At 41.9% G+C, this 17228-nt stretch overlaps 1 protein-coding gene across 1 annotated transcript in view; it reads right to left on the bottom strand.

Annotated features, from left to right (window-relative positions):
• The window catches only part of scn1laa (sodium channel, voltage-gated, type I-like, alpha), a 52173-nt gene that overhangs the window by 21863 nt on the left and 13082 nt on the right, over positions 1 to 17228 (bottom strand). Inside the window, 9 exon segments of the mRNA XM_064975951.1 lie at positions 2536 to 2814; positions 3977 to 4183; positions 9520 to 9661; positions 9878 to 9941; positions 10429 to 10692; positions 12925 to 13016; positions 14023 to 14151; positions 14247 to 14337; positions 14577 to 14694. Coding sequence (XP_064832023.1) covers positions 2536 to 2814; positions 3977 to 4183; positions 9520 to 9661; positions 9878 to 9941; positions 10429 to 10692; positions 12925 to 13016; positions 14023 to 14151; positions 14247 to 14337; positions 14577 to 14694 — 1386 coding nt within the window.

Raw genomic sequence — 17228 nt, 5'->3', positions numbered from 1 at the left:
AAATTATGGTCAGTAAAGAAAACTTTAAGCTCATCTCTCAATTCCAATAAACGTGTCAATACTTTGCCCCTTAATAACCAGCGTACTTCTGTATGTTGTAAAAGCATTACATTGCATAAGCAGAAAATACACGAGAGTTCAGGGGCCTTGATTAACTTCTTCGATATAGGGGGCGCTCTTTTAATTTTTGGATAAAAAAAACATTCCCATTTTAAACAAGATATTTTGTCACGAAAAGATGCTCGACTATGCATATAATTGACAGCTTTGGAAAGAAAACACTGACGTTTCCAAAACTGCAAAGATATTGTCTGTGAGTGCCACAGAACTAATGCTACAGGCGAAACCAAGATGAAATTTCATACAGGAAATGCCCCAGATTTTGAATGCGCTGTGTTCCAATGTCTCCTTATATGGTTGTGAATGCGCCAGGAATGAGCCGACACTTTCTGTCGTTTCCCCAAGGTGTCTGCAGCATTGTGACGTATTTGTAGGCATATCATTGGAAGATTGACCATAAGAGAGACATTTACCAGGTGTCCGCTTGGTGTCCTCCGTCAAAATTATTGCGCAATCTCCAGCTGCGCCCACTTTTCCATTTGGTTCAGAGGAGAAAGGCAACTGCCACGAATAATTTATCATCGAATAGATATGTGAAAAACACCTTGAGGATTGATTCTAAACAACGTTTGCCATGTTACTGTCGATATTATGTAGTTAATTTGGAAAAAAGTTTGGCGTTGTAATGACTGAGTTTTCGTTTTTTTTTCTTAGCCAAACTTGCTGAACACAATGGAGCGATTTCTCCTACACAAATAATCTTTTTGGAAAAACTGAATATTTGCTATCTAACTGAGAGTCTCCTCATTGAAAATATCTGAAGTTCTTCAAAGGTAAATGATTTTATTTGAATGCTTTTCTTGTTTTTGTGAAAATGTTGCCTGCAGAATGATAGGCTTAATGCTATGCTAGCTATCAATACTCTTACACAAATGCTTGTGTAGCTATGGTTGAAAAGCATATTTTGAAAATCTGAGATGACAGTGTTGTTAACAAAAGGCTAAGCTTTTGAGCCAATATATTTATTTCATTTCATTTGCAATTTTCATGAATAGTTAACGTTGCGTTATGCTAATGAGCTTGAGGCTATGATTGCGCTCCCGGATACGGGATTGCTCGACGCTAGAGGTTAAAAAGGGTTAACCATTTTCACTGTAGTGCCCAAAACATCTTTCAAGCTGTCAGGCATTCCCTTGACACCAAGAGCCTCTTGGTACCCAAGTGGCGTCGGGAGCAACTGCTTGCACGCGCGTTACCACTCCATTATGTCTCCCTGTCATGACCACCAATGTCCATGTAATGTCACAAAGCTGTCCAGTACTTTCAAAATATCCTCTCCTGTTGTCCTGGTTTCCAGTGGTTAGCAGAATAGGATGTCTTCCTTAATTGACCCCCCATTAATGTAACAGACATATACCAGGAGCTGTGCCAGGCCCTGTTGACTCATCCAGCTGTAATGCATAGAATTCGCTGGCTTGTATGCGAAGCAGAAATTGTTTCAAAACATTTCCTGCCATGTCACTGAGTCATCGTGAAACAGTGTTGTTTGATGAAGGCATTGTCTGTATAGTTTTTGTTGGCCTTTTCCCCCAGCATTGTCCCTTCCATATCCGTGGTAGCAGGAAGAATTAAGTCCTCCACAATAGTTTGGGGCTTGCCTGTCCTAGCCACTCAGTAACTCACCATATAAGCTATATGCTTCTAGCCCCTTCTTATTATTGGTATCTGTTGCTTTTATATGTCTTATTACTCGAAAGTTGTCTTTCTTCTCACTTAAAAAAAACTCCCTTGGCTTATTTTTCAAATTGTCATGTTTCGTTTCTAAATGTCTGCGCAAGAGTGAAGGTTTCCCGCGAGACAGTAACGGTTAATGTGATTGGATGTTAATTATTTGACATGTCTACCTGTATTTGACATTGTGTTGTTCTTTCGCTGAACAGTAGATGGTTTCATTTTATTTTTGGCAGTGAAATGAGGGTACTCAGGCGGGAAAAAAAACCTCACCCAAATGTATAGCCCCGTTGGAAAATATAAATGTACTGAAGAATTTATTTTGATTTATTTGGCATACCCCCGACGGCATTGTGCGTACCCCAGTTTGGGAATACCTGATCTAGAAGATGACCTCAGGGATAATATAAAAGGAAATGTGCAAGAGCACAATGAAGGTGATAATGATGATAATGACAACAAGCACAATCCTGTTGCCTCTGCTGATGAGGATGATGATGAGGATGCTGATGAGGAGGATAGTGATTACGATGATAATGCAAAGAACGATGACGGTGCTGCTGAAAATGAAGATGATAAGGTAGCGTTGATATTGATAATGCCAAAAATAATAATGATGATGAGATGAATAGATTCACTAAGGAGTGTGTAGCATGCACAACAATTCACCAATACAGCGAGCACACATGCTTTTGACAGCCAAAGGTAAAGGTAGGGTAAAGCAGTATGTTAAATTATCCTGACCTGGTATGGTGTTGAACAGCTCATGTCATAGTTGTGCAGGTTAGAGGCATCCATGGAGAAGCGGAAGTGATTCTTTTTCATACTGCTTTCGGACTCAGACCTGTGCCACTTGTCATTGTCCTCTCTCTCCTCCTCCTCCCTCTGCTTCCTCTTCTTGCGCCTGTTGCGCCTCTCTTTGGCGCTCTTGGAGCTGAGTTTGGAGGCCTCTGAGGAGGACTCAGTGAGGTCCCCTCTCTTACCGAACTCCCCACTCTCAGCCGGCATCACCGTTGCCGCCGCCTGTGAACCAATCAACACACCTAAGCTATGGCCGTCAGGGGAAATACGTGAGAAATAGACACAATGGGCTATTAAATGCCTTCTAAATTTAGATTAAAACACATTTACCGTTGAATACCTTTGAACATTTGTTATCTGAATTCTTTAAAAAATCTTGGCCATTTTCAGTTTAAGATAAATAAGAATATGAAGAGTAGATTTCCAAAATGCTATATCCACTATTTTTTCACATTTGTGTGTTTTCCACGAGAAATGATTGTTTATGGGTGCCTTCATATGTGTGTAAAACTGCTGAGCATGAAAAACTCAGCAGCGTTGCAGTTCTTGATACAAACCATTCCCCGTTCAAAGGCACATACTGTACATATTTTGCCTTGCCCATTCACCCTCTGAATGGCACACATACAAAATCCATGTCTCAATTGTGTCAAGGCTGAAAGATCCTTCTTGAACCTGTCTCCTCTCCTTCATCTACACTGATTGAAGTGGATTTAACAAGTGAAACAAATCAATGAGGGATCATAGCTTTCATCAGTATTCACCTATGTCATGGAAATCATGTTTTGTACACTCAGTGTATATCCATTGTTTAGCTGGAATGGAATGTTCGTATCCTCTATATTTGACTGTAATATGTGGTTGTTTTACCAAGCTATCTTAAGAGGAATGCATGAATTGTAAGTTGCTCCGGATAAGAAATGTTTGCAACATTTGTTTTAAAATATGAATGTCACAAATGTATAATTTGTACAGCTCTATTAGAAATGCCATTAGTTGTTACATTTGACTGTGTAAAACCTAGCAGTACTACTTATTTCTCTGAGAATGAGGCAGATATCTAGCATTTTTGCAACAACAAAAAACCTTGATTATTTGTCTCTCCGAAATGAAACCATCAAGCGATAGATTTTAAACAAATACATGTCTGTCACTGAACTAAAAAGATAGTGGAAAAAACACACCCATCTCTTTCACCATTTCTTTAAACAACAAAAGGTTGTACCTACATTTCTGATAATGGATATATAGCGTTTAGGAATGAAACTCTTCATACATCACCAGCAATGGAAATTACTATTAAAGGAATTCCATGGTTGTTGTAATTAATGAGTGTGCTGTAATGTTTGGCATATTAGAGTTGAAATGGGGGGATATCCTATACCTGTGCATCCTCCTGCTGTCTTCTCAGCTGCTCCAGCATGGCCTGGAACTCCTCCTCCTTCTTCTGAGCTTCCTCCATGGTGGCCTGGTTCTGCTCGTCGTACGCCATGGCAACCACAGCCAGGATCAGGTTGATCAGGTAGAAGGAGCCCAGGAAGATGACCAGCACAAAGAAGATCATATACGGCTTCCCAGCAGCCCGCAGGGTCTGGAAGAGGAACACCTCTTGTGACACATTTCTTACAACCTCTTCGAACATATCTCCCAAGTAAATCGCCCGTCGTTCCTATTACACCCCGGATAACATATCTCCATTAAGGGGATGCTAGTTGAACACTAAAAGGACCATGATAAAACATGCATAAAATGTCTGCTCACGTAACCAGCCATTTGGAACATGCACATGAACCCTGTGACATTGCACACCTGATCTGGTGTATTGTTCTGTAGTATTTGCTCAGAATGCTTCGCTGATCTCTCTATTCAAGGGACAACAATGCATTCAAAAAGACATGGTGTCTTTGCTTTAGTCATGATGCGACAGATCTCTGTTTCCTCGAGCAGAAATGTACCTGCCCTCCATAAGGAGGTTGCTTGAACAGGCAGTCTTCTTTTTGATTTCTGTTTTGTAATGGGAGAATGTACTAATTTTCATCACACAGCAAATGATGCCTGTCTTTGTGTTTTCAAGAGAACCTGTACCCCTCGAGTTAAACATGTCACAAACTAGGGCCAGGATCTACTTGAACAAACCTAACGCATTGGTAAATCTAAGCACGGATGGTAGTGCTATATGTCCAGGGGTGTGTCAGAAATATTGTTGCTGTTTTCACAGCCGTTATTTTGAGCGCAATTGCTGGCGGTGGTGTAGGTGTGACGAGGGCGTGGCCACTCACTGGCCAATCAAGGTGTTCCATGGCTTATTACTGCATGCTTTTGTCTCAAGTTCTGCAGGTTTTTGTGTTGTTTTCAACTCCAATTCGGCTGGGGACACGAAATATTCTGGTCCTAGTCCATTGTGGATTGATCCTACGTTTTTTAAAATAGCATAGGTTACAGTAACATGGGATAGCAACAGTAAAAAAAACTATTTTTAACATCCAGTGGTTGCTCAATATGGTTGATGTTGACAGTCAACATTGTTGTAGTTGGCTTCAATGAGTATAGGCCTTTCCGCAACGCACTTCTCCTCAAGTAAAAATGACTAGGCTCCCGTAAACTGTGTTGTATGTGTGAAGCACGTTCTCAATAAGCAAGATATAGCCTAGTCATTATCTAGCCTGCCATTATAAGACAGCACTATTTGAATAGCCTACGTTTGGAGGAGCGTATCTGGTAACCGGACAAGAGGCTGGTTACGTAACTGGTAACCGGACAAGAGGCTGGTTACGTATCTGGTAACCGGACTAGAGGCTGGTTATGTATCTGGTAACCGGACTAGAGGTTGATTACGTATCTGGTAACCGGACAAGAGGCTGGTTACGTATCTGGTAAACTGGTAACCGGACAAGAGGCTGGTTAAGTATCTGATAACTGGACAAGAGGCTGGTTAAGTATCTGGTAACCGGACAAGAGGCTGGTTACGTAACTGGTAACCGGACAAGAGGTTGGTTACGTAACTGGTAACCGGACAAGAGGCTGGTTACGTAACTGGTAACCGGACAAGAGGCTGGTTACGTATCTGGTAACCGGACAAGAGGTTGGTTACGTAACTGGTAACCGGACAAGAGGTTGGTTACGTAACTGGTAACCGGACAAGAGGCTGGTTACGTAACTGGTAACCGGACAAGAGGCTGGTTACGTAACTGGTAACCGGACAAGAGGCTGGTTACGTATCTGGTGACCGGACAAGAGGCTGGGTACGTATCTGGTAACCGGACAACGGGGATGGATACAAGCCGAATGGAGCACTGCAGATATGCAGATGGGAATTGTGAATAATACAAAAGCATGTCAGCAAAAGCCTCGCGACTAGAATCCTTTTATGGATAGGCTGCTCGGGAACTATAAAGACACCAGACGCTTTGCTGTTGAAGCAGCTTTCGTTATAGTAAGGTACGCTTTTTTTTTAATCAAACGGACAAGAGGTTGGTTACGTAACTGGTAACCGGACAAGAGGTTGGTTACGTAACTGGTAACCGGACAAGAGGCTGGTTACGTAACTGGTAACCGGACAAGAGGTTGGTTACGTAACTGGTAACCGGACAAGAGGCTGGTTACGTAACTGGTAACCGGACAAGAGGCTGGTTACGTAACTGGTAACCGGACAAGAGGCTGGTTACGTATCTGGATAACCGGACAAGAGGCTGGTTACGTAACTGGTAAACGGACAACGGGGATGGATACAAGCCGAATGGAGCACTGAAGGTATGCAGATGGGAATTGTGAATTATACAAAAGCATGTCAGCAAAAGCCTCGCGACTAGAATCCTTTTATGGATAGGCTGCTCGGGAATTATAAAGACACCAGACGCTTTGCTGTTGAAGCAGCTTTCGTTATAGTAAGGTACGCTTTTTTTTAATCAAACGGACAAGAGGTTGGTTACGTAACTGGTAACCGGACAAGAGGTTGGTTACGTAACTGGTAACCGGACAAGAGGCTGGTTACGTAACTGGTAACCGGACAAGAGGCTGGTTACGTATCTGGTAACCGGACAAGAGGTTGGTTACGTAACTGGTAACCGGACAAGAGGTTGGTTACGTATCTGGTAACCGGACAAGAGGTTGGTTACGTAACTGGTAACCGGACAAGAGGTTGGTTACGTAACTGGTAACCGGACAAGAGGCTGGTTACGTAACTGGTAACCGGACAAGAGGCTGGTTACGTATCTGGTAACCGGACAAGAGGCTGGTTACGTATCTGGTAAACTGGTAACCGGACTAGAGGCTGGTTACGTAACTGGTAACCGGACAAGAGGCTGGTTACGTATCTGGTAACCGGACAAGAGGCTGGTTATGTAACTGGTAACCGGACAAGAGGCTGGTTACGTAACTGGTAACCGGACAACGGAGATGGATACAAGCCGAATGGAGCACTGCAGGTATGCAGATGGGAATTGTGAATAATACAAAAGCATGTCAGCAAAAGCCTCGCGACTAGAATCCTTTTATGGATAGGCTGCTCGGGAATTATAAAGACACCAGACGCTTTGCTGTTGAAGCAGCTTTCATTATAGTAAGGTACGCTTTTTTTTTAATCAAACGGACAAGAGGTTGGTTACGTAACTGGTAACCGGACAAGAGGTTGGTTACGTAACTGGTAACCGGACAAGAGGCTGGTTACGTAACTGGTAACCGGACAAGAGGTTGGTTACGTACCTGGTAACCGGACAAGAGGCTGGTTACGTAACTGGTAACCGGACAAGAGGCTGGTTACGTAACTGGTAACCGGACAAGAGGCTGGTTACGTATCTGGTAACCGGACAAGAGGCTGGTTACGTAACTGGTAAACGGACAACGGGGATGGATACAAGCCGAATGGAGCACTGCAGGTATGCAGATGGGAATTGTGAATAATACAAAAGCATGTCAGCAAAAGCCTCGCGACTAGAATCCTTTTATGGATAGGCTGCTCGGGAATTATAAAGACACCAGACGCTTTGCTGTTGAAGCAGCTTTCGTTATAGTAAGGTACGCTTTTTTTTTATCAAACGAAACGGAAAAAACAACTTAAATGTTTCTAAATATGAGTGTCCCCGGATTATCTAATCTTTTGCTCCATTTTGGGCATACGACCTAGATGGAGTTTTTTTATGCACTTCCAAAATAATAACAGGAGCCGGCGAAAACAATGTATTAGCCTACATAGATAAAATGTGGATGTCCACTCACTGTTTTGCTGTGAAAGCTTTGGTGATGAAGATTCATTTCAAAGCGGTCTCACGACCCAAACCCTGTTTTCACATGTACATTGTTTTTTAAAAATCTGATGCTACACTAAGATAAGATCAGAAACGTACATTTTTCTAAACTAATCCAATCTGTAAGTGGTTGGATTCATAGCAGCTGTTAGTGAGATAGTTGTTCCAGTTTGATGTTGGTAGTCTCCATGCACTGTATTGTCTTCCCTACTCTGACAGGTGTTCTAAAGGCAAGTTGGGGGTGATGTAAAAGTGCCAGATATCTTCCTCCAAATTGGAGCTAACAGAGATTGAATATTATATTGCAAGCTACCATAATGTGACACATTAAGAAATATTCAAATAAGGCATTACACCCTTATTACTTAAAGGAAGTCAACCGAAAGAGAAATGTACTCTGCTGGAGTTGATTGTTAATTAATTTAGTGTCGTGTTAACTCCAGCAATATCAACACCATGATCAGAGTAGTTTTAAGACAAAATGGGGGTTGGACTATATAAACACCAAAATGTTGTTAAATTCGACTCCATATGAGTTGAATTAACTCTTGCAATTTTACTGTGTATGCTTGGTTTTTAATGAAAGGAAACTAAATGGGAAAAAAACGTTTGTTTTTCACGTTTCTAAATACAAGGTTTACAGGCCCAAAAAGCTCATCTCACTTGCGCCATGTGCATATGGGCACTGCGTGTCACAGCTGGATAGGCTTTGCTTCCATTGTTAAAATCAATTGTTAAAAGTCCAGTATTCGGTTGGTCTTAAATATCCCAAGCAGCGCATACTGAAATTGGCACTTTGGCACACGTTTTTAAAGACACATCTTAGATAATGCCAACCCTCCAATCTTAGCACATGCAAGCTCATTTAAGACAGGTAAATGACCAATCCTGGCATATGGTTTGAAAATAGAAGAGTGCCCGGCTTCAACAGGTTGAAATTGCAAACAAGCATGCATTTGACAATTGTGCTGGGCGTTGGTTTAACACCAGACAAAATTAGAGCCCATAGTGTTCCTCACAGGTGCAGTCAGAAGCACAGGAACACAGGGATCTCCACTGAGCACAGAAGCTGGCACAAATGAGTCTGTCCAATGCAACGACAACACTAGCAGTCCTTTTGCCTGTAAAAAAGCCCCCAGTATCACGTCATAATGCAGACAGACCATAGAGTTGGGATAGAGGGCGCACTTGGCCCAAAGCCTTTTTTGGCAAGGGTAGCGCCCCTTGAAGAAGGCTTGGGGAACCAGCCTGATCACTGCCTTCACAATTCTGTAAGGGATGGCAATCAGGCTGGTTCCACCAGGCTTCCAATGAGAGCTTTCACCATTTTGAAGTAGTTAACATGGTGGGACTTGCTATGGGTTAACGAACGATCACAAAATTCCATCCTGGTCAGCGGAAGGGTTAAGCCAATGAATTATACTCCTGAGCAAACATTCCTCAATTACAGGTGGCAGTTAATCACCAACCTTGGCTTTATACCTGTTTAGATGATACACTACAGCACAGTAAGCACGTATTAAATATATGTACAAACTACCAATACACTCATAGAAGTAAAAGAGGAAGACATGGACTACTTTAAAATGGAGATAGCCCTCAATGGCACTTGCCAAGCTGCCACAAAAAGCGGCCATTGCAAAGACAGGAGATGAGCTCTCTAGTACATCTCTATGAGACAGACCTGCTGGTAGAGGTTCTCCCAGTAGTCCTGAGTCATCAGTCTGAACAGAGACAGGAAGGCCCAGCTGAACGTGTCAAAGCTGGTGTAGCCGAAGTCTGGGTTCCGGCCCGCTTTGACGCACCAGTATCCCTCTGGACACAGCCTACAACAAACAACAAGCCTGGGAAACTCAAACAGAATCAGAATCACCATCACTGCATTCCCAATATCCTGTGAAGTCTAATTTTGATGTTAACGCACAAAGACATGCACGACCGCACGCAGGTACGCACACGCACACACACAAACAAACGCAAGCACAATCATTAGTGCATCCTGACAATCAGACACAAAGATAGTAATGTGGGCTCAATCTTACCCAGCACCACTGCCATTTCCACAAAGCAAAGCATCCCTTTTACCTGGGAGGTAGTAATAATTATCTACAGGAAAAAGAGACAAGTCAATCTTTCGTCAACTGCAAAAAAGAGAAATGATTTTCATTCTCACCTCCATCATCACAGCATTGTAACTAGTGAACAGTTCAAAGACTTAGTCCTGAAAAGCCCTTTCCTTTTCTCTTATCTATTGTCTCTCCTTTGACCCCATGACTGCCCAGGTCCTAGTGTCATGGCCATCCAGGTGCCATTTTCCCCATTTGGGTGGTGACTCAAAGCCCTCCGTGTTGACAAGCTAAACATGCCACTAGTATCATCCACAAACCGGCAGTGTTATGATGATCAGCCACACTACTTCCCACCAGAAGCTCTTACAAAACCCTCTCAGCCATTCCTGTCATTTTACATTACGCTCTTCAGCCGGGGCTGTTTGGCTATTAGCAATGAGCTGTGACTCACTCACTGTGGTCCGTGGTTACTAGCATGGCGTTCACCCTCCAATGACTGTCTAAAGCCAAAAAAACATGCTTACCAGGATTATTAGTGTAATTGGTCCAGTTGAACGGGACGGTCTCGTTAAAGTCCCCATCATTATACTCCTTCCCATTAAAGTCCAATGTATCATTCAAGAGGTTGGTTGAGTTAGGACGGATCCTTAAACATTTGTTTCTTAAATTGCCCATAAACAGCTGCAGCCCTACTAGGGCAAAGACACTTAGGCAGAATACAGTGAGGATCATCACGTCTGACAGTTTCTTCACTGACTGGATCAGCGCTCCCACAATGGTCTTGAGGCCTGCAGGACACGACAGAACCTCACTTTTATTCGCATAGGAGTCTTATACAGTGTATGCAAAGAAGAAGTGTCATTTGTATACAATGTGAACATCACAGCATGAAATGTAATCTCCGTTGCTCATATGTTTAAAAACAAACCACGTGGAGGTGTTCAAAAGAGTTTATTTCCAAAACGCAAAATCCACACATTTTTCATTTTGTGTTTTTTTTTCTCACTAGAAATGATTGCTTAATATGTGTGTAAAATATGACTGTTCTCAGATATTTTTTTTTATTCATAGATTTCTAGATGTGTATTAAAATGTGTTTTATTTTTTCCTTAATGCTATATTTCCGTTGTTTAGCTGGAATGGAATGTTTGTATACAGTGTATTTCACTGTATGCGGTAGTGTCACCTAGCTATCTTAAGATCAATTACCTAACTGTTAGTCTCTCTGAATAAATAGCTAAAATATTACATGTCAATGATTTAAATGCAGATGTTGTATGACTGTATTGATTTGTTTTATATTGATGTCACAAATGTATCACTTGTACAGTCCATTTAAAAAAAAACATGTTATTTGTTACTTTGGACTGTGTAAAAACCCTAGCAGTTCTACTTGTTTCTCTGAGAGGGAGGCGGATATACACTGAGTGTACAAAACATTAAGGACACCTTCTTAATATTGAGTTGCACCCCCTCTCTCCCTTTTTGCCCTCCGAACAGCCTCAATTCGTCGGGGCATGGACTCTACAAGGTGTCAAAAGCGTTCCACAGGGATGCTGGCCCTTGTTGACTCCATTGCTTCCCAAAGTTGTGTCAAGTTGGCTGGATGTCCCTTGGGCGGTGGAGCCTTTTTGATATACACGGGAAACTGTTGAGCGTGAAAAACGCAGCAGCTTTGCAGTTCTTGACACAAATCGGTGCACCTGGCACCTACTACCAAACTCTGTTCAAAGGCACTTAAATCTTCTGCCTTGCCCATTCACCCCCTGAATGGCACCCATACACAATCAATGTCTCAATTGTTTCAAGGCTTAAAAATCATTCTTTAACCTGTCTCCTCCCCTTCATCTACACTGATTGAAGTGGATTTAACAAGAGACATCAATAAGGGATCATAGCTTTCAATTGGGTTCACCTGGTCAGTCTATGTCATGGAGAGAGCAGGTGTCCTTAATGTTTTTTACACTCAGTGTATAGCGTTTTGCAAAAAAACATGATTATTTGTCTCTCTAAAATGAAACCATCAAGTGATAGATAAAAAAAAAAAATACATGTCTGTCATTGAACAACCCCAGGTCATGATTAGATAATGAAAAAAACACACCAACCTTTGTCATACGTTCTTAATAAAATCACATTTACCAACATTTTTGATAATGGATATATAGCGTTTTTGAAAGAAGCTCCTCAATTGTCAAAGAATGGTACGCTGGCAGTGCAGTGACACATTCTACTGTCTCAATTGGTGGTCTTACACCATAAGAATGTTTAATCTGTTATATAACGTTCTTTTCTCCACTAGAATTATATGAGCCATGATAAGCACATCATATTTTCTGACTAAGATCCAAATCCCGGTAATATGTTTATAGCACACAATGTAGCTTCAAATTAAGTCCCTGATTGCTCTACGGTTGATTAAGAAAACAAATAAGCTGAGGAGCATAGTTGTTCTAATGGCCAGGCAGTTCTGGCCACAAATTGACATTTGTTGTAGTAGATATTATACCTGTGTGTTATACACCCTACCAAGAGTTTGGATCAGAAAATATGTCGTAGAGTATAATAACAAAAGCATGCATGTCTGTGAGGAAGGGGCATACAGCTCACAATCAGCTCTGACATATGACCCACCCTTACCAGACCAAAACACAGCCTGTCTTCACTGAACAGGAACATTTGAATGAAGACAAACACCAGTCAGGGAGAACACTGACAAGCAACCATCCCAAACAGCGAAGGAAGGAGAGAAGAGCTGGACAGCACCACAAACACAATTAAAGCTGGTTTTAATCAAAGTCCCATGCAAACAAAATCGACTAGACCCCCAAGGCTGTTCAATAAAAATGAACAAATAAATAAATAAAATAGTCTAAAAGCAAGAAATCCTTTTCCATTTTAAATTAACTGCTTCAGATTTCTGCTTTTACTGGCAACATGAGAGGCAAAACCTAAAGAAAAGCGTAAAGGTGTCGTAACTCTTTGGCCCCCGAAACTTTGTCCCTTAGCCTGGCTCTCACCTGGGATGACCGATATCGTTTTCAGTGCTCGGAGAACCCTGAACGTTCTCAGTGCTGACACGTTGCCCAGGTCCACAAACGATGTGACATATCTGTAATAAAAGGGAAGTCGCACACAGACGCCATGACAGGACAAAAAAGAGCAGTCGGAGGAAACATCACACAAGGAAGGGGCTGGCTGACAGCTGGCAGCAGCACTCCTTACCTGGGATAACTGAAATAGTTTTCAAAGCTCTCAAAGCTCTCAGTACTCTGAAAGTGCGAAGAGCTGAAACATTGCCTAGTTTTACAAACTCTGTTACATACCTGCAGGAAAATTCACAATTACAATAGAGCTTGTGTAGTTCAGGAGAAAATACATTCATGTCACGTGGCAACGTCCCTAAACCCCTCAAACACCATTACATGGTGGGATAGACAATGGGTGTGAGGAAGGACACTAGCAAAGCTAAGGTTCAACTGAGAAGTGCCTCAATATTCCTCATGTCTGCATGGTATTGTTTATTTTTTATTTATTTAACTTGGCAAGTCCGTTAAGAACAAATTCTTATTTTCAATGACGGCCTAGGAACAGTTGGTTAACTACCTGTTCAGGGGCAGAACAACAGATTTGTACCTTGTCAGCTCGGGGATTTGAACTTGCAACCTTCCGGTTACTAGTCCAACGCTCTAACCACTAGGCTACCCTGCCACCTCTTTGTATTTACAGAGACATGCAACCATTCCAACACAGTATTGCAAAACAACTGTTGTCTTGTATGTGCTCCAACAATTAATACACTAGCAACACAAAGAATAAACTAAGGGGACTTATTGCCCCTGAACAACAAACAGAATCAATGTACTAAACTACATGGACAGTTACCCAATACTTGTAACTCCTCTGCCTCAAGCATCAAAAACAAATGGTAGTGAAGTCAGGTAGCTGTTAGTAGAAATAGTCAAAATGACTTGTGTAGTGTAGAAGTGGGTTTGTCGTGAGAACTTTACAGACTGAACATTAGTGCATAGTGTTGCCACTAGTTACATCATACAGCTAGGCACGCAGGATACAGTCTCCTGTTTCAGCTCATAACAGGAAAACGTGTGAATACTTACGCCATGACAATGACACAGAAATCCAACCAGTTCCATGGATCTCGTAGAAAGGTGAACTTCCCGACACAGAAGCCCCTTGCCAATATTTTTATAAGAGACTCAAATGTATAAATTCCAGTGAATGTGTACCTGTTGGAAACAAAGGGGACGGGTTAGTCGACATATATCACCGTGGATGTGTCTTGTGGATGCATGTCCATTTTTGGGGTAAGAGGATGACTTACTCTATATTCTTTGCCCAGTCCGGGGGCTGACTCAGGGTCATAAACGCACAGTTGGTAAGGATGGTGAACATGATTACCATGCTGAACAATGTGGAGGCAGTTGTCAAGGAAACTGAACTGTCCAGAAGGGTTAATTCAATGTTGCTTACACATGACACATGATACAACGCCTGTCATCGGGCATAGAACGTATCAGGTGACCACATATCTTCAGTACACAAATCACTATATTGCACTAATTATTATGATAAAGACATGGGATATAGGATATAGATTTAATTTGACCTATAAAAAAAACTGAATAAAAAAAAATGTCAATGAAAGGATATGAGTGAACCAAAACCTTAATTGATATTCTTCTAAGAGGGTTGAAGGGGCTTAACACATACAAGGCAGGAGTGGCATTGAAGCGGAAGATGGCCTTCCCTCGGTTCAATACTATAAAGGTCTGTGTGAGAGAGAGAGAGAGAGAGAGAGAGAGAGAGAGAGAGAGAGAGAGAGAGAGAGAGACCCCATGAGACTGTTAACACATATTCCTGGTCAGTTAGGAGTGATGGAAATGAACTATTCACTAAACAAAAATATGTGAATTGTACATTTTTCTCTTTGAGAAGTGATACTCTGTGGTAGAGAGCACAGTGATACTCTGTGGTAAGCCTGGGCGATATGTATATATATATATATATATATATATATATATATATATATATATATATATATATATATAGATATATATATATCGATATATAAACGTCTATCGTTTCATATTATGCTCTATCGTTTATTTCATTGGGTCGCAAATCACACTCTTTAGGGCAATATTTTCCATCAATTGGACGTCGCTTTGCATTCTTCCACACGTGCCACGTGGAAGGAAATTTGCAACACAAACAAACATAGAGGAGAGTGAACGCGACACAGAGCACGAAGACTGTACCTAAAAGAGGGGTTACGTCGGTCGCATGGACGTGGTTTGGGTATGAAAAGTCTGACACAGACCAGAAAACAGCCCTCTGCAAAATATACCAGAAAACCGCCCTCTGCAAAATATACCAGAAAACCGCCCTCTGCAAAATATACCAGAAAACAGCCCTCTGCAAAATATACCAGAAAACAGCCCTCTGCAAAAAATACCAGAAAACCGCCCTCTGCAAAATATACCAGAAAACAGCCCTCTGCAAAATATACCAGAAAACCGCCCTCTGCAAAATATACCAGAAAACAGCACTCTGCAAAATATACCAGAAAACCGCCCTCTGCAAAATATACCAGAAAACCGCCCTCTGCAAAATATACCAGAAAACCGCCCTCTGCAAAATATACCAGAAAACAGCCCTCTGCAAAATATACCAGAAAACCGCCCTCTGCAAAATATACCAGAAAACCGCCCTCTGCAAAATATACCAGAAAACCGCCCTCTGCAAAATATACCAGAAAACAGCCCTCTGCAAAATATACCAGAAAACAGCCCTCTGCAAAATATACCAGAAAACCGCCCTCTGCAAAATATACCAGAAAACCGCCCTCTGCAAAATATACCAGAAAACAGCCCTCTGCAAAATATACCAGAAAACAGCCCTCTGCAAAATATACCAGAAAACCGCCCTCTGCAAAATATACCAGAAAACAGCCCTCTGCAAAATATACCAGAAAACCGCCCTCTGCAAAATATACCAGAAAACAGCCCTCTGCAAAATATACCAGAAAACCGCCCTCTGCAAAATATACCAGAAAACCGCCCTCTGCAAAATATACCAGAAAACCGCCCTCTGCAAAATATACCAGAAAACAGCCCTCTGCAAAATATACCAGAAAACCGCCCTCTGCAAAATATACCAGAAAACCGCCCTCTGCAAAATATACCAGAAAACCGCCCTCTGCAAAATATACCAGAAAACAGCCCTCTGCAAAATATACCAGAAAACAGCCCTCTGCAAAATATACCAGAAAACCGCCCTCTGCAAAATATACCAGAAAACCGCCCTCTGCAAAATATACCAGAAAACCGCCCTCTGCAAAATATACCAGAAAACCGCCCTCTGCAAAATATACCAGAAAACCGCCCTCTGCAAAATATACCAGAAAACCGCCCTCTGCAAAATATACCAGAAAACCGCCCTCTGCAAAATATACCAGAAAACCGCCCTCTGCAAAATATACCAGAAAACCGCCCTCTGCAAAATATACCAGAAAACCGCCCTCTGCAAAATAAACCAGAAAACCGCCCTCTGCAAAATATACCAGAAAACCGCCCTCTGCAAAATATACCAGAAAACCGCCCTCTGCAAAATATACCAGAAAACCGCCCTCTGCAAAATATACCAGAAAACCGCCCTCTGCAAAATATACCAGAAAACAGCCCTCTGCAAAATATACCAGAAAACCGCCCTCTGCAAAATATACCAGAAAACCGCCCTCTGCAAAATATACCAGAAAACAGCCCTCTGCAAAATATACCAGAAAACCGCCCTCTGCAAAATATACCAGAAAACCGCCCTCTGCAAAATATACCAGAAAACAGCCCTCTGCAAAATATACCAGAAAACCGCCCTCTGCAAAATATACCAGAAAACCGCCCTCTGCAAAATATGCCGCAGGCTGGTCCCGAAAACAGGCTCAAACACCACTAACCACTTTTACCACCTACGCAAGAATCATGTGAAACAGTATGGAGAGAGTCTACAGATGAGACCCCAAAAAGTAATCGAGTGCTCAAAACAAACCCCCGACTCAGACGTTGCAAGAGGCTTTGCCCGCGGCACACCACATGGCAAAGAATCACAAAGATGGAAGGAGAGAACAGCAGCCGTTTCAACTTACATCTGTAAAGACATGGCCCCAATTTACACGATTGGGAAACAGGGGTAATACCTTTTATTTTTTAAGTATAATTTAAAATGTAATAATAAATAGGCCTGTACATGTGGTCATTTTATATAAACTATTTATTCATTGAATTTACAGAAAATGTGTATATCGTGA

Source organism: Oncorhynchus masou, chromosome 10 (genome assembly GCF_036934945.1).
Source record: "Oncorhynchus masou masou isolate Uvic2021 chromosome 10, UVic_Omas_1.1, whole genome shotgun sequence".
NCBI classification, from domain to species: domain Eukaryota; kingdom Metazoa; phylum Chordata; class Actinopteri; order Salmoniformes; family Salmonidae; genus Oncorhynchus; species Oncorhynchus masou.
Note: the sequence above shows the minus strand (reverse complement) of the source record. Positions and strands in the feature narration are given on the sequence as shown.